Consider the following 21,114-nt stretch of genomic DNA (forward strand, 5'->3'; position numbering starts at 1 on the left):
ATCGCGTCGGCGTCGTCCGAGTTTACGGTTATGCCCTGCCTGTTAAACGAAGCGTTACTCAAGGCGTGTCCGCGAGCGGGCTTTTAACGACGACCCAGCTTTCTCCGCATTGTCGGCACGGCTACGATTTTTAAGCGCTTCACCGCTCGTACTCGATTACCATTACCGTGGACGTGGCTCGAATTCGAATTCAAGTTGTAGACATTCTTCAAAAACCTCCTTGCCGATGCGTGACACCTGAATATCCTCGATGTTTTCGATTCCAGCGGTATGTCGAGTGACACCTTAACTGTAAGTACGAAACATCTTGACTGTAAATACGAAACTGTCCAGGGAAAAACGAGTTGCGTAATTCGTCAGTAATTCAAGTTTTTAGGTTAGATTAGGAAGAGCGTCGCAGAGAGGACTCGAGTTTGAGGAAGCGTCATTGAGAAGGTATTCGACATATTTGACGGGTAAGTTTCTGTTAAATTGTCCTTTTATCTTCAGGATAACGCTTTCACTGGTTTCGCTGAAACCGAAAGGAGGTTCCAGTGCGGAGATTTTCCTGGAGAAAGTACCATCGGTACCTTGTTGACGTTCCACTGGAGTTGGGATGAAATTGATCATATTCACAACAAGTGGTTTCCTATGTATGCAAGCTCCCCGGTATGTATTTGCATATATATGCGACGATTACTACGTAACCATCGAAGGATTTTTAAAACGATTTATGGATACGAGTAAAATTTTAGGAGACTCAAAAATCAATTCTTAGCAGCGTCCCTGCAAGAAAGAAGTCATCTTTATTAACTTAGTAATGGTAAATAAGTAGTTATATTTCCTAGTTATGTTTTCGTGTAACAAGTATGCAAGTGTATAGTTAGCGTGAAACTCTTTCGAGGTTTCCTGTATGTAACCTAGAGGTGATATTTAAATAGTTATAGTTTTTATTTACGTTTTCATATAATTAGTATGCAGGTGCGGATTTCGCGCAAAACTCTCTCGAGGTTCTCGATACTTCGTCTAGATATGATAAGTGGTTATGTTTTCTAGTTACGTTTTCATATGAAAAATATGTAAATGTGTATTTGGCTCGAAGCTCTTTCGAGGTTCTCTATACTCGACTTAGAGATGTTAAATAAGTAATTATAGTTCCTAATTACGTTTTGTGTAATTCCTAATTTCATGGTACATTTATCTGTAGCTATTCGCGACGAGAGGGGAGTTTGGCGGTCTCGATATCGATCTCTGTCAGCCGAAGACGAACGAAGTGCGAAGAACCGCCATGTTCGAAGCCAAAAAGACGCGTCGAGACTCGGCCAATGTTCTCGCAAGAGCCAACTCGAGACGAGGACGAGTTCTTTGCCGAGCTCCAAAGAGAGTCGGAAGAACTCAGTGCCAAGGAATTATTCAAATGGAGCCTGTATCTTTGTCTCGCTGCCGTAATGACTGTCATTTAGAAGACGCCCCCTCTGACTCGTATGCCAGTCCCGTCTCGTCTCGCGACATGCTCGCCATGCGTTAAACTCTCCAGACACGAAAAACGTGCGGATAACATATAACCACCGGACCATCCAGCATTAAAAAATAATATAATAAGTTACGCCATGCGATCAATTTTCCAGGCACGAAAAACGTGCGGATAACATATAACCACCAGACCATCCAACATTAAAAAATAGTATAAGTTACGCCATGCGATCTATTTTCCAGATACGAAAAACGTTCGGCTAAACGTCACCAGCAGAACATCCAACATCCAAAAATTATATAAGTTACGTCATCTGTTCAACTCTTCGGACACGAAAAATGTGCGGATAACGTATCACTACTAAACCATCCAACACCCAAAAATTATTCGAGCCGCGATTTCACAAAATACGGTTCAACAAAATCCAAATGTCTGATGCAACTTCTTTCAGCAACCAAACGTTGCATAATAAATTACGTTATAACGCTTAAGCCAGTGTCAGAGATCGGCAAGTTAAAAGTTTAATTAGCGACTTGTCGATGGTATTGTTTGAGGTTTCACTAGAAGTGACCTAAATCGAGTGCGATCGAATCCAAGACGATGACATCGCTAGTTTACGATCTTAACCGACGAATAAGCGATATACAATTTGTTGTTTCTAGAAAAGAATATTGCAGTAATATCGAAGTAATAATTTTTTTTTCTTGTAATTATAAATATAACAAAAATGCTTCCGAGCAAAAATATTGCTGACCCATTTTCAAGTGTTCACATTTGTTGCAAGTAAAGTCTCTTCCTGTGACTGAATTCTTTTTTTTGTTACGTGCAAAGAGGTGTTCCGATTCCATTGATTCGAATTACCTGGAAGTTAGACGTATCCCCGGAAATGGAGTTGGGGGCGAAAACCACCTCGAAATCGAGACTCGCGCAGAAACCAATCGGAAACGATCGATGGATTTGCGACGTTATTTGCCCCAAGATTCCAAGCTGGGAGGAGAGCTCGAGAAGCCCTCCTTTCCTCTTATTACAGTCTTTCCGGTTTTGCCTCCACTTCACTCTCTCGAGCCCTCTCCCTCCCTCTCTTCGCTGCCCTGAGAATCTCTTCTTTTTCCCCGCCGATTAATGAGCTCGCTTGTTCTTATTTCTTACGACTCCATGCCGAGTCTTGTCTCCTTTTCACGTTTCGAATGCTAATTCGGTTCCTGCACGAGCGGATACGTCATTTTATTCAATGAAATAACGGCATCGTTCCTGTTACTTGCAAATACAGCTTTCAGCGGACACGTGTAAACGTGTCCATGCTAATGCGTATTACATTCAAATCACGCGGTGTTACCTAAGCGATAATTACAACGTCCTGCCGATTATTAAATTTCCCTTCGTTCGTTGTTATAGGAAATTGTGTACGGCATAATTATTTAACCCCCTCCAAGGTTTACTAAACTTTCTAAAGCAGTATTAAATATTTTTTTCCAGTTTTTTCTTTGCAGGATCCCTATTTTTAATATTGTTGCAAATGCCACGTTTAATAACGATGTCAAATATTTCTTTATTTTACATAATTAATACTTTCTATCGTTACAAACTGTGAGTTTAAATTCCATGTTTTATTACCGCATTTAATCGCCATATTTTAATATCCTATTTATAGAGGATGTAAAATATTTTCTCCATTTTCATTCCTTTATTTTCCTTTGTTCTTCACGGTGCTACTACTTAACGTTTAATATTTACAGCATTTTATTGTTAGCACTTTTACAAATATCCTGTTTAAATGCCATGTTTTATTACCACGTTTAATCCTTCAGTTTAAAGGGGATGTAAAATACTTTCTGGAATTTCTTTCGCAGGGCCTTTATTTTTAATATTTACATTTCAAGTAATAGAAAATGCAATAACCAGACCCATTGTTTTACATTTGAATGACCTTGACTCGTTTCTCATTGCAGGCCTCCTGGTTCTTCGAATGCCTCCATCGCGGGGACCGCGTCCTCCCTCGGCAACGCGGGACTCGCGAGTGGCGGAAGAGTCGCGGTGATCGGCGTCACCAGGAATGTCCGACTCCGAAGAAGAGGCGCTTCCGGATTCGGTTTTTCTCTACGAGGAGGACGAGAATACGCGGCGGGATTCTACGTGAGCGACGTCCAGCCTGGAGGCGAGGCTCACCGAAATGGACTACGGGTAAGCGTTATCGCTATCTCTACACGGAGAAAAAAAAAAAAAAAAGAAAAAAGAAATGCGATAAATCAAAGAAATATTTTGTCATTCAATGAATTTCACTGAAATCGACTCGAAGTAAATTTCCATCATTTCGAAGGAACGTTGCTTTCAATCGATTTGAGTTTAAGGTGAAGTGAAACATCCTTCAAATCAGTCGATTCGAATACAACACTTTTTTTTAAGGGTATTAGACCAAACTGTCCGAAACCTTGACACATCATTCCTGATCATCTAAGAATTGTCCTGACACATTTAAAATTTGGATTTTTTAACTCAGCCCAGACCAGAACCAAAATGGCGTTGAGCTCTCATATTTCGATCGATATACAATTATCGAAGGCTCTGATATGAGAATCGAAAGGGTTAGGACAATTTTACGACAATTTAGAACACTCTGGTAATCGATAAACTCGCATTTGTGCACACAATTAGGGCCCCAGAAGGCATGAATCCAGAGGATTTCTGGAGTTTTACTTCGATTTCTTTATAATTATTGTACGAAAACGACAGGTGGAGTATGCCATTTGGTACAATACCCAATATAATTCGACCCAGCTGTCAATATAAAAACGAAGGTCGGCAACGTAGGCATTTAGAAAAATCTTCTTTATCGACGTTGACCAAGTTTCTCGACGTGTTTCACTTCACCTTAAGTCAAATAGTTACTCTTTGAATTGATAGAATATATTTCTTACTTTGGAGATCGGGCCTCGAAACAAAATGGCTGCCGCTTTTCTCCTGGTCAATTCGGTGTAGCCTATCCGTTGTACGATTGTTATAGGTATCAGTAGGGTATGTACGTTCTACAATTCTGCTAGAACCGAAAGAATGCTTCCTTGGACCAACCGGCGAGGGTCATTCCCCTGGAACCTGTTCGTTTGGCCAACTTGTCCGCGACTAATTCGGACCTGTTATCCTCGTCGGGTTTCGCGTCGATTATTTATCAAGTTGACGCGAAACGACTGCGGTGGTTCGTAGTAAATTTCAAATCTCCAAATTACGAAGCTGCGACCCATTTTTCTAACATCCATCCGTATACCGTTAAAAAGATATTGCGATTTTATGACACCTTATTTATACGTTTTAATACACGTTACAAATTCATTACATTTTATTTATACAATTTAAAACTTATCATAAATGTATAACGTATGTTATAGACAAGGCGGAGCTGATTTATATTTTTACAAGTCAAGACATTTTCAGAAATAATTAAGACGTTTATAAAAAATCCCGAATTCAGTCGTGATTCTTATTAACCGTCTTTATAGAGATTCAGTACATAAGTGCATTTTATAATGCATCATTTTTCTACGTTCACTCATCGATCATGTTCTGAACATGATGAAATATTCCAAGCAACGCTGAGGCGTTTTTCTGAAGAAATTGGTCAAGTAGAAATTATTCGGCGATAAAGTTAATAAGGAAATATAATTTTATAACATCGGTGAATGTTTTATAGTTAGAAGGGTGTACTTATGTGTAATACTTTGCAGGGGGTATTTATTTATTTTTAATTTTTATTCCTACTATTAAACGCGATAAAACGTTTCCTCTCACGGTGTGCGCTTAACCGCGCCGGAAGTTGTGATTAATCGATTCCATCAAGCTGAGTGCGCCGCCATTTTTATATCGAGACACTTTCTCGACTCGGCAGATCGAAAGCTGAAACGTGATTCACTAGGGATCGATGCAGAAATTGATCTGAAAAAAAGATCCATATAAACATGGAACTAATATCCGTACTTGTTTCAATTCCAGATAGGCGACCAAATCTTAAGGGTGAATGGCTATCCCGTCGAAGATGCCGTTCACCAGGAAGTCGCCCTCTTGGCGAAAAATCAACAAATTCTCGTTCTCAAAATTCGAAGTAAGTCATCGTAACGAATGTTCATCGCTATTTACTTTCTTACTAAAAAGCGTAAAAAAGCGTTCAAAACATGTTTCACTTCCAAGTCTTCCAACACATTTTGATTTTCAACACATACCTTGGGAGATCATCTATTCCTCGTTAACAAGTCACTTTTTAATTACAGGTGTGGGGATGATACCAGTCAAAGAGTGAGTACGGCGATTAAACTTAAAACAGGCGTAACCGATCGACCAAATACAAATTTCCAAGGTTTCGCGGTTAACTCTTTCGTTACCTTGGACGAGATATCTCGCGACCCAATACTGGCCGATTAACGCTTTTGACGAGATATCTCGCGACCCGATACTTGTCGATCAACGATTTTGACGAGATATCTCGCGACCCGGTAGTAGTGGATTAACGCTTTTGACGATAATCTATCGGATCGCGAGATATCTCGTCAAAAGCGTTGATCGGCCAGTATCGGGTCGCGAGATATCTCGTCAAAAGCGTTGATCGGCCAGTATTGGGTCGCGAGATATCTCGTCCAAGGTAACGAAAGGGTTAAACTAGTGACTCGATCGGTCGGACGCCTCTTAGGGTGAATATTTCCTCGAATTAGACGCAATAATGTCAATTTACGACCGCAGCAATCCGAACGACCCGGTAACGTGGCATATGGTCCAGCAGCAGCAGCAACAGTTCCAGTACAACGAAACCGGTTCGGGATCTGTTCCATCGTGTACCGAGGTGCGAATCCGGATCACCGTTGGCGAAAAGGGACGCCTTGGATGTGGAGTTTGTCGAGGAATCGTACCCGGCCTCACCGTGCAGGTTCTCGCTCATTCAATTACTCATTTTATTGCCCAGTAAATTGGACTCCTGCGAAGTACTCGGGGTGATCATCAGTTTTTTACCTAGGGTTATTAACGGCGAAAGTTGCAAGGGGCTCATACCCTGAGAAAAAAGGAATTCATTGAGCCAAAGAAATATTTTCTTCATTCAAGGAATAATTATTAGATTGGAGTACCCTTAAACAAATTGTAATAATCCCGAATTAATTCGAGTTTACCCTAGGCATTTGAATTAACGAGATATTCCTTTGGTTACTATTTAAAGAGTATATTATTCAAAATAAGGTTTATCGCCGAAGTGCCGCTGTGTAGTTTTACATGAAATTTCATTGAACCAAAATCTTCTTTGAAACAAGTTTTTAATTTTCTGTTAAAAATAGAATTTCGTGGGTATCAAGATTTTCCTTAGGGCCTCCTTGTCCGTGGGGTAAAATTTCAAACAATTTAGCTTATTCGTTCCGGAGAAATGTTTCATAAATAATTGACTCCTCGGCTTTCACACGGCCTTAAAGCGCCATTAGTTTCAGGATCATCGTTGCGCCTCCTAAGACCAAGCTCGAATTTATTGCCGAAGTCCTGCTCCGTATTTTTCCTTTCGTTTTACATGTCCCCGTGGTAGTTTTGCTCCCGGCATGTCGTAACTATAAATTTATACGAATTTAGTGTAATAACATCCCTGCGCGTTCCCAGCGAAAAGGAGTGCGTGTGGAATTCAAGTTTTACGAGCAATGGCACTATTTTCTCGCCATGGCGGCGCGGTAACGAGTTTCCTTGCTTAAATCGGTGCATATTTAGCTCACCTCGAATTGATATGAATTTGGAGTAATAAGAACCTGGCGCGTTCCCGAGGCGCGAGAAAAGCGCCGGCGGAATCTCAGTTTTACTGCTAATGGCGCGATTCTAGCCTTCTGGTAAAACGGTAACGAGTTTCCTTACATTACCAGTTTACTAACAACGCTATGCCGCGGTATCGAGCTCGAGAAGAATTTAATTGACCTTAATAACGTTACGCCAGTATCTCGAGTTACGCTCGAATTTATTACAGAACCGATACCGCGATTTCACGTTTTTATTTTGCGTTGTAATGGTCGTAAGTTAATTGTTATTAATATTAGTAACGTGCGGATCCACCGCGAGAAAAGGAGAACTGCTCCAGATTTGAATTCCAGTAACCAACCTAACTTCTATTCTGCATCTGGAATTACGAAATGGCTATTATAATTTCTCTCGATACTTTCTCCTTACGTAGATTTTTATTAAAAAAACAGAAGACGCACTGTTGAGAAATCGCGATTTCTTATGAATTTTATAATCAACGTGCCCCTGACTTTTGTAGTTGATTTTTATAGTCTTCTGAGCACGCCCAAGAATTTTGTAGTTTTATTTTAGCTGTTCAATAAAACGAGGATAAAATTACTATCTCCCATCATTTAAGGTGACATGAAAGTGGTGTCTAAGAGTTTATGAAATTTTTCTTCGTACCGGGTGTACCGAATCGTTTCAAATTTGGCAACGTGAATGTGATGGCTATAAAGAAGGCCCTGACACGCATAAAATTTCAATTTTTTTAAAATTTCTTCATGGATATATTACAACTTTTTATGTATAATGAAATTTCATGAGAGTCGGGACCTTCCTTTTAGCCTCCACGTTCACGTTGTTAAGTTTGAAACGATTCGGTAGACTCAGTTCGTAGAAAAGTTTCATAAACGATTAAGATTGCGGATGCTACTTTCACGTCCCCTTAAGTACTCTGTGGGGTTTTACGCATACACTTTGCTTCGTGCATACGTATATGCACGTATGCAACTGAGTATATTTGGCGCGAAACTCTACTGTGCGTCTTGATTTCCTCCATGTTTAGGTTGTAAAATTTGAAACAATTCGGTAGACGCAGTTCGTATAAAAGTTTCATAAACGATTAAGATTTCGGATGTTACTTTCACGTCCCCTTAAGGTGAAGTGAAACACGTCGAGGAACTTGATCAACGTCGATAAAGAAGATTTTTCTAAATGCCTCCGTTGCCGACGTTCCTTTTTACATTGACAGCTGGATCGAATTATATTGTGTATTGTCCCAAATGGCATATTCCACCTGTCGTTTTCGTACAATAATTATAAAGAAATCGAAGTAAAACTCCAGAAATCCTCTGGATTCGTGCTTTCTGGGGCCCTAATTGACCTGCAGAGGGACCCCCTGCGCCATCTGTGATTTCCAGGTCAATTAAATTTTCACTCCGAGACCTCGTATTACCATCGTTTTAGCATAGAAGCGCAAACAACACTTTTTTTGCCCTTATCCCGTTCAAATGCGAGTTTATCGACTACCAAAGTGTTCCAAATTGTCGTAAAATTGTCCTGACCCTTTCGAGTCTCATATCAGAGCCTTCGATAATTATATACTGATCGAAATATGAGAGATCGCCGCCATTTTGGTTCTGGTCTGGGCTGAATTAAAAAATTCTTTTGAAAAATCCAAATTTTGAATGTGTTAGGACAATTCTTAGATGATCAGGAGTGATGTGTCAAAGTTTCGGACAGTTTGGTCTAATACCCTTAAAAAAAATGTTGTATTCGAATCGACTGATTTGAAGGATGTTTCACTTCACCTTAAGTACTCTGTGGGGTTTTACGCATACACGTTGCTTCGCGCATACGTATATGCACGTATGCAAATGGGTACATTTGGGGCGAAACTCTACCGAGCTTCTTGATTTCAGGGCACGAGGGAAGGTGGACCAGCCCGAGCTGCAGGTTTGAAGGCTGGCGACGTGATCATCTGGTGCAACGGGCAACGACTGACGGACCTCCCCTTCGAGCGCGCGATCGAGGTCATGCGCGGCGCGGCAGTACTCGACCTGGTGGTGAACCGACCCGCTCCTAATCATCTCTACGACTGTCCTGAGACTCTTTGGATGCGCGGCTCCAGCGGGTACAATTCCGAGTCCTCCAGCCTGATCGCGGAAAGCCCACCGCATAGCGGCAGAAACGCGCCTTCCTCTCCGCAAAGACTCGGCGAGATCGGCACGGGACCGCGTCGCGGCCACGACGAGCCCTGCGGAAATGGCCGGTGAGATTCTCCTCAAAGTGGTCGGAGAAAGTATCGAACCCGATAACGATCGTTAGGCGCACCGCCGATTCCGATTAATGAGCCGATGCATGACGTTCATTCGTGGAAACGTCATGGTGTCAAAGTGTCACGAGTTGAAAACCTCTTGATGCAAAAATGTGATATTTTAATTACGTTATGATGCGATGATATCACGACCTCGAGCCCTCTGTGAAAGAATAATTAAGAAGAATTAATTTTTTGTAACTTCCCGTGAATTTAAAGCAGAACTATATTTTAGATCTCCTTTTCTGTTTAACGGCGTTCACCACCAAGTGGGGACGATGACTTCCACCGCTAGATGGCATTAGCATCGAATTCGGTGGGAGGTAACCAAAACGTACTTTCTCGCTCGGATGAGGGAGACGCGACGCATAATGGGCAGTGTTTAGCAACGGGCGAAAAATGTGTGTGTATTTTGCACGTATACAACTCACGCAACGGCTAGACGCCTCTGGACTAGGCGCCGAAACGTGTGTGACCCTCGGCCGCACGCACACGCAAGTTGGACGCTCCGCCTAGTGTCGGCAACGGTTGCTAAGGAATGCCCAAATTCCGCGCGAGAAACTTGAAAATCCTGAAAAAGGTGCTCCACGGGGACAACGATTTTGAGCGTATTTCTCAACCGATCGAGCTCAACGAGTGCTCGTTTTAAAGATAAAATGTTGACGTGTGTTTATATGGGAGCGATTTTCGATCGAGCACCTCCTTCCTAGGTAAAAGGGCCTTGAAATTATGTCGTTGCACTTTTTTATATGATAATGACCACTTATCGAAAATCGCTCCCATATAAACACAGGTCAACGTTTCAGCTTCAATATAAGCACTCGTTAAGCTCGATCGGTTTAGAAATACGTTCGGAATCGTTGTCCCCGTGAGGCCCTGCAAAATCGCTGGAGTGGTGAGCGCCCTTAATTGGATAAGCGGTATTTACTTATATATTTTTTTGTTAACTATCGAGAACACTTTGTAAACGTTCACTTGTATACTCGTATCGATGAACGCGGCAGAATTCTACTTTGCATTAGGTCGGTAAATCGAGGTCGGGCATGTATCGCCTCTTCCAATTAGCAGCAAGATGAGTAACATGTAGAGCCGTCTCGGGTAACTAAAGATTCTTTCTTATCTCCAGAATATGCTGTCCTTTGGCCCTGTCGACGAGCAGCTGCACCACCTCGGAGTGGAGCCACGTGGACCAGGTGAGGGAGAGAATTCGATCACGGAGAAACCACCGCAGGGCCGAGTTTACGAGACGTTGCACTTTGACTTGCAGATGCAAGAGTGGACCAGGAAGTCGAACAACACCACGGTCATCCAGGTGAACCAGAATCAGAGTCCATACCAGCGATCGGGTTGCTCTCACGGGTTTCATCCTGGAATCAGAGGAGAGAATTACGAAAAGGAAAACGAGCCTCTATACGATCCCGTGGCCCCTCGAGCAGATTACGAAGTCCACGATTTCGACACAAATTCTAGACACGACGTGAGGAATGTCGAGCCCCAAAGACGACAGGTGTATCAACGCGACAATTGCGACGTTATCTATGACGGTCCTGCCGATGATAACATCGGCTATTATACGTCCAAAGTGGTAGGCTACCTCTTATGCCGTTTCGTTCTTTTAACCTCGCTTTCGAATTTTCAAAACTCGAGATAATTATAACTAATATGAAATATCATTTCAGAATAACGGACAGCCGGACGGCAACCGACTGGCCGAATTGCAGCTTATCCAGAGCCGTACGGAAACCGAAAGGAAAACTGTAACCACCGTGGAAGTTCACTCTGTTTGTCCCCCCGTTCCGCCCTCCATGCCACCGCCACTTTCCTACAAGTGGCAAGCAGGTTGGTTTCTTTCAAAGGGATTTCCTAATTTCACTTATGCATGCTTCGGTACAAGGACTGTAATATACCTCTCGACCTCCATATGAAGTGCGCTCCTACACGCGACAGACATTTTAAATGAAAGGGTAAACATACCACCGATAATCTATCCAACATCCATGACAAAATTATCAATCACCAATTGTCGGTCGCGTGTTACAGTTCGAGCAACCATTTATTAAAATTGTTAAGGTGATATGAAAGGGTCATTCCATGAATATATATACCAAATTGCAAACTCTTTTAAAACATTTCTCTAAATTAGGTCCACCGAATCATTTTAAACATTAGAATGTGATTATGGAGGTCCGAAGGAATGTCCTCAAACTCACGAAATTTCTTTACAAATATTTTAATGTTTTATATATACGGAACGACCCTTTTACATCACCTTAAATCTTAATTACATGTTGTTGAAAACGCGAAAACTGCTCTAAGAGCTTCATATCTGCCGTTTTGGTTGTTCCACATTCTTTTTTTTTCATTTATGATCGTGTCCTTTTCCTGCAGATACCAAACCGATGAACGCGATGGGGATGCAGATGGGCAGCACCATGTCCATGGGAAGCACGGGGTCCACTGAGACCGAATCGAGTCTCGAGTCGTCCTGCAGCAAAGACTCGGCATCGACTTCGTCTTCCCTATCGACATCTTCCTGCGACCCTGCGTCAACGGTCTCGTTTGCATCCAACGGAGGTGCCAACACTGGAACAACGAACAAACCCAACGAACAAGCCCCAGGACGCATCGGTCGCATTTGTGCATCAAGGACATCTCCTAGTGCAAGCATCGATTTGGGTTCGGCTATTACTCAAGAATTGCAGAGGCGAGCTCAGCAGGTACTTACGAAGGGCTATTTCTTTTATTTACAGTTTATCGACAATTTACTCGGAAATCCGTTGGATTATTCACTCAAGAAATTAAGGTGAAGTGAAACACGTCGAGGAACTTGATCGACGTCGATAAAGAAGATTTTTCTAAATGCCTACGTTGCCGACGTTCGTTTTTATATCGACAGCTGGGTCGAATTATATTGGGTATTGTACCAAATGGCATACTCCACCTGTCGTTTTCGTACAATAATTATAAAGAAATCGAAGTTAAACTCTAGAAATCCTCTGGATTCATGCTTTCTGGGGCCCTAATTCACTGCAGAGGGACCCCCTGCGCCATCTGTGATTTCCAGGTCAATTAAATTTTCACTCCGAGACCTCGTATTACCATCGTTTTAGCATAGAAGTGTATACAACACTTTGTTTGCCCTTATCCCGTTCAAATGTGAGTTTATCGACTATCAAAGTGTTCTAAATTGTCGTAAAATTGTCCTGACCCTTTCGATTCTCATATCAGGGCCTTCGATAATTGTATATCAATCGAAATATGAGAGATCGACGCCATTTTGGTTCTGGTCTGGGCTGAGTTAAAAAATTTTGTTGAATAATCCAAATTTTGAATGCGTCAGGACAATTCTTAGATGATCAGGAGTGACGTGTCAAAGTTTCGGAAAGTTTGGTCTAATACCCTTAAAAAAAAGTGTTCTATTCGCATCGACTGATTTGAAGGGTATTTCACTTCACCTTAATGATTTTAATGCTTAAGTCACGTGGAACTCAGCTGGAAATAGCAAGCGGAAATCACTGGAAATTGATGGATGTCACCAAGACATTGTCACAATTGTAAGGCCAAACATTATTTGTTACCGAATCGTATTGTTTATGATAGGAAATCAAAGCGAGGGGCTAGTCACTTGGAAATCAGTGGAAACGATTTTCTTTGAGAACCAATTGCCTTTGATTTCATATATGATGAATGAAAAAAAAATAAAAATAAATTCATATGATAAACAATGCGATTCGGTAACATGGGATGTTCGGTCTTAAAGTTGTGACGATGTTTTAGCGATTTCAAATAATTTCTAGGGATCTCGCGCATTAAAATCCATGATTTACTGAGTGAATAGCCTCTTGGGTACGTACGTACCTGTTATAACGAGTGTACATAGAGCTGGTAACCTGCTCCTCATTGTTGCTGACAAGAGCCGAAGAGCTGGGAAGTGTTTTCAAGAGCCAGGCCCTCGCTCTTCAAGTACTTCTAGTACTTCCAGTATTCTCCCTCGACGACGTCAGTTGAACGAGATGTCGGCTTAATTTTATTCACGCGCTTTCAAGTTTATCCGCGATCGAGGGCGAAATCGGATCGGACGTGAGATAAGACAAAGCCGATATTCGCCGGATAGAACGGAAGCCTATCGTTCAATCAGTGTCATGTAATCGAATAAGTAGTCAACCAGGTGCTCGATACATCCGACAGGAGTTAGAAGGCACTTACTCATTTATATTAATATTTGTATTCATATTTTTATTTACGGTGATATGAAAGAGACCACTAAGGGATCTCTATGAAACTTCATCTGAGTGTATTAAATTATATGAACTTTTTACCACGTAAATATAAAGGCCCTGACGGAGGGCCCCGATCCCCAAGAAATTTCATTTTTTTAAATTGTTATATGTATGTTTTGTTCGTATTATTTATCGAAATTTTAATTCCACGGCTGACGGACCTTCCTCAAAACGTTCACATTCACGAGGTACAATTTCAAACGATTTGGTGCACCCAGTTAAGGTGAAGTGAAACACGTCGAGGAACTTGATCAACGTCGATAAAGATTTTTCTAAATGCCTACGTTGCCGACGTTCGTTTTTATATCGACAGCTGTGTCGAATTATATTGTGTATTGTACCAAATGGCATACTCCACCTGTCGTTTTCGTACAATAAATATCAAGAAATCGAAGTAAAACTGCAGAAATCCTCTGGATTCAAGCTTTCTGGGGCCCCAATTGACTGCAGAGGGACCCCCTGCGCCATCTGTGATTTCCAGGTCAATTAAATTTTCACTCCGAGACCCCGTATTACCATCGTTTCAGCATAGAAGCGCATACAACACTTTGTTTGCCCTTATCCTGTTCAAATGCCAGTTTATCGATTACCAGAGTGTTCTAAATTGTCGTAAAATTGTCTTTACCCTTTCGATTCTCATATCAGAGCCTTCGATAATTATATACTGATCGAAATATGAGAGATCGACGCCATTTTGGTTCTGGTCTGGACTGTTAAACAATTTTTTTGAAAAATCCAAATTTTGAATGTGTCAGGACAATTCTTAGATGATCAGGAGTGATGTCTCAAAGTTTCGGACAGTTTGGTCTAATACTCTTAAAAAAAAGTGTTGTATTCGAATCGACTGATTTGAAGGGTGTTTCACTTTACCTTAATAACAAAAAAAAGTGTAATAAACGGTGGAAGAAGTCCTTAGGAGCCATTTTCATATCGCCTTAAGGCTTGTCCCTCAGGAGCGGGTTTCTCTTCGTGCGTGCCATCGTGGCTAATCTTTATGCGTACGTTCAGACTAGTCCACAGACATGACTAATCTACATCGTCTAATGTAACTCGGTCCCTTCGATGCACTTGTAAATTCGTGTAATCACCCCTTGCACTTTTTCTTTCAGCGGCTCTTGAACGCTGCGAAATCCGAGCAGGGGAAGGAGAATGTCGCTGAGCCCAGGAAAGTCCAAAATCCGGAGGCCTTAAGGGTGCAGGAGCAGAAGGTCACGCACGATAAGGTTGGTGACCTCTTGGCCACTCCATCGATTCGGTAAAAAACCGAAAACCTGGGAAATCCATTCGCAATGATCGATCGATTCCTGCACACCACTTTCACGCGCGGTTTTCTAGTGCCTCTTTGTACCTCGTCACTCCTGTTGGAGAAAAAAAAAGGTTCCACGCTCGATCGTTGCAGTGGTTGCATACAGTCGGCGTATCGAAAGGAATTGGGTCATTTCCTGGACGACGTCTTCATTTTCTGCATTAACGACCACGGATGCGATCATCTGAAGCGGTACTGAGCGTCGGAACAATCGTCGAAAGTTAACTATTGGATTGCTTTTTTTTTTTATGAAAAACCTGGAAGAATTTACATATGAATGAAGTTCAAGAAGGATCAAAGGGTCGATGTCTTAATTTTTTTTAATTAATGATATGGTTATCTGAGGTGCTGGAACAAGTTTTGTTAATGAAAATTAAGCGCGATGCGCTTACCGGTTCTTTACCTGCTGATGCTTAAGAGTGGACAGAAAATATTTCTCCTGAATTTTCTATTAAATTTATGAAATTTCTAATCAGACCCTTTATATCAGAATTTTGTGTGCATTTATTAAGCGTCGAACAAAATTCGTTATTGCGTTTGCAGTTACTTCTAAGATATGCAACGTTAAATATTTTGGACAATTTCGGAGATTAGCTACTAGGTGTTTTTATTAGGAAAATGTTCTAATTAAAGATATGGTAGAGAATGATGGGAATGTAATATTAATGGTATAACGTTAGATTTAGTGGTTAAACACGGCGGTTTCGCATTAACGTGCGGAATGAAGTGCGCGAGCGTTGCTCATTTATTTTCCGTATTGTCATAATCTACTTCCTGCATGTTCGAGGGCACCTTTGCAATTGCACTCGAGGAAGCATCGTTATAATCATGGCTGCGATTTTTATTGTTATTATTTTTGTTTAGCTAATGGAAGAGTTCAAGCGAGCGCATCGAAAGATGTTCAGCGGAGCTCAGCAACACGTTCAATTCTCGGATCAAGCCGACGAGCAGGTATAATCATAACTCTTGCAACATTTTATGGGAAATAGATTAACGTAAGGGTGTAACGGCAATTCCGGTGGAATTAATATTCACTGTCATTTTTACTCATACAAGGTTAATCGAGAATTATTCTGCAGCGTTTTACACACGTGGGGTGTAAAATGACAATGGTACTTATCAGCAGATAATGATTTTAAAACACCATTGTTGTGAGAAATGGATAAGCCTGATCTTTGTATAGAAGCCACGTACTTTGCCATAATCGTAACGACGTGTTTATCGGCTGTTATTGTTGGTTTATCTCTTTTGGTCATTGAGGAAAGATAGGAATCGAAAATCCGAAAATGGACTTCACTCGAAAACCGAGTAGCACGTAAACCCAATTTTCTGTAATTTTCGCGGGATTAATTAATGTACAATTAAAGGTAATATAATATTTGTTATAATAAGCGACTAAAAATTTCGTCTGGAGGAAAAGTACCGCCTTATGCAAATCGTTGACACTCGGTACATCGGTATCGCTAAACAAGTATATAAAATGTGGCATTGAATGTATCGCGAGTTGATGATAAGTTAACACACGTGGCTGCCCCCCTTGCAGTTCTCCTAGATCGACTCATGACTTTTAATATATACATGTACGAGTCGATAACTTAATTCGCGAGTTCCAGAGTACTCGTCGGAGTCTCCAAACAATTGATTTTCTTTCTCTTAGGGAGTTATTTCACAATTATTGATACAGTTTAGCCTGACTTTTTAAAATTTTACAAGCCATGAAAAATGGCTTCAAAGCTTCAAGACATAATTAATAAGACATCAATTTTCATCAATGTGTATTAATTATTGTTCGGTACTCGTCTCAACGATGTGCGATTTTACCCTGTCACTAAACGATGGCCCACTCCCTAAGAATAATCTCTACAATTATTAATTCAGTTTCCATTTCAGCTTGAATGATCGTTTTTACTCATCGCCGGAATCCGAGGGTAAAGGTGGAAGGAAATTCTCGAGTCGCCTCTTGAAAAGAAACTCGAGCGTGCACGAGTACACACCTGCGTGTATGAGTATTCCTGCCAGGTACTCCGGCGTTAAAGTGCGACATGGACAAGTGCGACAATGCCGTAACAGAGCGCAATTGTGTGCCCGTGTACCCTCTCTCAACAGAGGATCGAAAGTCGAGAGATAGGAAGTAGTTTGCGCCTTAAGGTGAAGTGAAACACGTCGATTAACTTGATCAATGTCGATAAAGAAGATTTTTCTAAATGCCTACGTTACCGACGTTCGTTTTTACATTGACAGCTGGGTCGAATTATATTGGGTATTGTACCAAATGGCATATTCCACCTGTCGTTTTCGTACAATAATTATAAAGAAATCGAAGTAAAACTCTAGAAATCCTCTGGATTCATGCTTCCTGGGGCCCTAATTGACTGCAGAGGGACCCCCTGCGCCATCTGTGATTTCCAGGTCAATTAAATTTTCACTCCGAGACCTCGTATTACCATCGTTTTGGCATAGAAGCGTATACAACACTTTTTTTGCCCTTATCCCGTTCAAATGTGAGTTTATCGACTATCAAAGTGTTCTAAATTGTCGTAAAATTGTCCTGACCCTTTCGATTCTCATATCGCAGCCTTCGATAATTATATACTGATCGAAATATGAGAGATCGACGCCATTTTGGTTCTGGCCTGGGCTGAGTTAAAAAATTCTTTTGAAAAATCCAAATTTTGAATGTGTCAGGTCAATTCTTAGATGATCAGGAGTGATGTGTCAAAGTTTCGGACAGTTTGGTCTAATACCCTTAAAAAAAAGTATTGTATTCGAATCGACTAATTTGAAGGGGGTTTCACTTCACCTTAAACTCGCGCGCGCCATCTTCTCCTCGCAGTTGCTCTTGGCGCGGTCCTCAGCCGGAGGACGTTCGCTTCCTTTTTCTTTTTTTTTTTTTTCTAATTGTTCCTCCAGGGTATATAACGTCAGTAATTATTCGAACTTGTGTCAGGGGATTGTCCGCAACCCGTCATCAGTCGGACGTTGTTACGCGTTTGCTCGCTTTACCCATTACTCGAATAGTATTTGCTATTTGCAATCAGTTGCTAATTACTCGTGGGATTAAATGTACCGGCACTCGAATGTTAATTACAGACTGCCTGAGCACGTATCCAAGGTTTATTTCAGGGATACTATAATATTATAAAAGTACGATAAAATGTAACAATGGATTTTATTCGAAGTCATTCGGTCTGTGGGGCATTTTCTTTCTTATTAATTGCTCTATGGCTTTATTTTTGTATTGATTCATCGATTGCAATTAGCCTTTTAGGTAGCCTGGAAGCGCGTGACGTTAAATTATTAATGAAACTTTTCTCTGAACTTAGTGCACCGAGTTGTTTGAAATTTTGCAAATGGAATATAGAGGCTTTGAGGCAGGTTCTCATATTCGGGAACTTTCATGTTTCAACATTTGTTTCTAAATATTTGGTTGACTTTTGTACGTAATATGAAATTTTATGGGTATCAGAACATTTCCAATGATTGGGAATGTCATATTTGCAAATTTCGCGTTGTATATCATTTTTTCTTTAGCTCGAAGAAATAAATTAACGATGAACAAATGCGCGGGATTTAAGAAAGAAATTTTTCGAATTCCCCCGTCGAAGTATCCGTATATCTGGATATCCTGACTAAGTCGCTCGTAATTTTCAGAATTATCTGGAATTATCTATTTCGCAACGAAGCAGTCAATTTCTTCTACTCGTCCGCCTAAAGTAAGACTTTGTCGGTATTAATTATTAGAAGGTCGGAAGTAGGACCTAAAATAAATGACAATTTCCGAACATAAATTAAACAGTTAATCGATCAACCGATCAATCAAGGTCGGACTATTTTTATTTTATTTTACCAGGGCGAGGAAGGAAAAGTGTTCATAATTCCTTTTTCGAATACGTTAATTATTACAAGGTCGGAAGTAGGATCTAAAATAAATGACAACTTCCGAGCATAAATTAAACAGTTAATCGATCAACCGATCGATCAAAGTCGGACTATTTTTATTTTATTTCACCGGGGCGAGGAAGGAAAAGTGCTCATAATTCGTTTTCCGAATCCGTTAATTATTACAAGGTCGGAAGTAGGACCTAAAATAAATGACAATTTCCGAACATAAATTAAACAGTTAATCGATCAACCGATCAATCAAGGTCGGACTATTTTTATTTTATTTTACCTGGGCGAGGGCGAAAAGTGCTCATAATTCGTTTTCCGAATCCGTTAAATATTACAAGGTCGGAAGTAGGACCTAAAATAAATAACAACTTCCGAGCATAAATTAAACAGTTAATCGATCAACCGATCGATCAAAGTCGGACTATTTTTATTTTATTTCACCGGGGCGAGGAAGGAAAAGTGCTCATAATTCGTTTTCCGAATCCGTTAATTATTACAAGGTCGGAAGTAGGACCTAAAATAAATGACAACTTCCGAGCATAAATTAAACAATTAATCGATCAACCGATCAATCAAAGTCGGACTATTTTTATTTTATTTTACCAGGGCGAGGAAGGAAAAGTGCTCATAATTCGTTTTTCGAATACGTTAATTGTGCCCATAATTATGAAAGTGGTCTAAGTCATATATTTTTTGTTTCGAAATTACATTGAATTAATTTCGTTTGAAATAATATGGCGTGAAATAACTGATAAACTCATTTTTTTTTTTAATTTTGACTTAGACCACTTTCATAATTATGGGCACAATTATTACAAGCTCGGAAGTAGGACCTAAAATAAATGACAATTTCCGAGCATAAATTAAACAATTAATCGATCAACCGATCGATCAAAGTCGGACTATATTTATTTTATTTTACCAGGGTGAGGAAGGAAAAGTGCTCATAATTCGTTTTTCGAATCTCGACTCGGCCGGTTAGTCCCCGCGCAAGTTCCGTCATTTATCGGCAATTAGCAATTACTCTTTATCGCCGCGGCCGCAATCGCCGGCGATAGGTAAGCCCCGGGTACGTGCTCATTTTTTGTTACCGCTTCGATAGGCATCTCGGTGGAAAAGAAGGAGAATACGGATTCTTACATAAGAGCAGTCGTAACCGCGTCGGCCGCGGCGCAACGGTGCTCTCCTCGCGGCTCATCGAGGCGCGTCGTTCCAAGACGAGGCCCATCATCTTTTTCGTTCTCTTTCCCCAACCGAGAGGACGTCGCGTGACTTCTGGAACAAAGTTAGCTCGAGATAACGTGAGATAGGGTCGTCGGGTGCGAGGAAACAGGGCCCTAAGACGTCCTGGAACGGGAATTCGTCGAGCGGTCTGCATGACATCGACCCAGGGAAGATGAGTCGAGACGGTGGGCCCGGAAAGTGTCGCCCATTGGTTCCGATAACTCCTTACAATGTTAGTACAACCTTGATAAAAATCGAGGAAAAGGCGAAATTATCTGCAAATGAAGTTTTGTGACCGGTGACGTGTAAGAGGAAATATTTCCCCGAAGCCGGGGAAAATTCTTCTAGCCGGTGGTATCATCTGAAACAACGCGCCACGTTACGGATATTTATATATTTAATATATTGGTCGAGGTTTATTATATCGGTTGTACCGTATCGAGTGTTGAACAAAATGTCATACTTGATTTGTCGAGTAGAACGATCAGTGGTGTGATTACAAAAGTGGTTGAAGGTAAAACTCAAGAAATCTATACTCGTGATTATTGATTCTATAATCGACTACGACGCCACGTGCGGCGTTTACAGGCAACTAAATTTTAGGCCCAAGAGCAGGTATCGGTCAAGAGATATCCGAAAATTTCCCTGCGTGTTTATGATAACTTTTAACTATTCTTGATTTTCCTTTTCCCACGTGAAATCCGTAATTTTCTAACAGTTATACCCTAAGCCCTGAAAGTCATCCTTTCCGATCATAAGCTTTCAAACGGCGTAAAGTATGAACAATACATATCAACGTTTGTTTTTCGCATCGAGCAAAGAAATTATTCTTTAGAAATATGAAATTTCACGAGGGTAAGGACCTTTCTTAGGGCCTCCATATTCATATGACAAAGTTCCATCCCAAACATAATTCATA

General features: G+C 40.9%; 1 protein-coding gene across 2 annotated transcripts in view; it reads left to right on the forward strand.

Annotated features, from left to right (window-relative positions):
• The window catches only part of LOC105704265, a 64,325-nt gene that overhangs the window by 38,227 nt on the left and 4,984 nt on the right, over nucleotides 1-21,114 (forward strand). For both annotated transcript variants that reach the window (XM_023433881.1, XM_023433880.1), the window contains exons 2-12: nucleotides 3,403-3,634; nucleotides 5,435-5,543; nucleotides 5,710-5,734; nucleotides 6,176-6,359; nucleotides 9,100-9,449; nucleotides 10,621-10,687; nucleotides 10,762-11,079; nucleotides 11,174-11,333; nucleotides 11,883-12,211; nucleotides 14,884-14,997; nucleotides 15,945-16,031. In XM_023433881.1, the coding sequence (XP_023289649.1) occupies nucleotides 3,403-3,634; nucleotides 5,435-5,543; nucleotides 5,710-5,734; nucleotides 6,176-6,359; nucleotides 9,100-9,449; nucleotides 10,621-10,687; nucleotides 10,762-11,079; nucleotides 11,174-11,333; nucleotides 11,883-12,211; nucleotides 14,884-14,997; nucleotides 15,945-16,031 (1,975 nt within the window). The remainder of the gene's footprint in view (nucleotides 1-3,402; nucleotides 3,635-5,434; nucleotides 5,544-5,709; nucleotides 5,735-6,175; nucleotides 6,360-9,099; nucleotides 9,450-10,620; nucleotides 10,688-10,761; nucleotides 11,080-11,173; nucleotides 11,334-11,882; nucleotides 12,212-14,883; nucleotides 14,998-15,944; nucleotides 16,032-21,114) is intronic.

The sequence above is a fragment of the Orussus abietinus genome, unplaced genomic scaffold (assembly GCF_000612105.2).
Source record: "Orussus abietinus isolate OABI.00-Male unplaced genomic scaffold, Oabi_2.0 scaffold168, whole genome shotgun sequence".
Lineage (NCBI taxonomy): Eukaryota > Metazoa > Arthropoda > Insecta > Hymenoptera > Orussidae > Orussus > Orussus abietinus.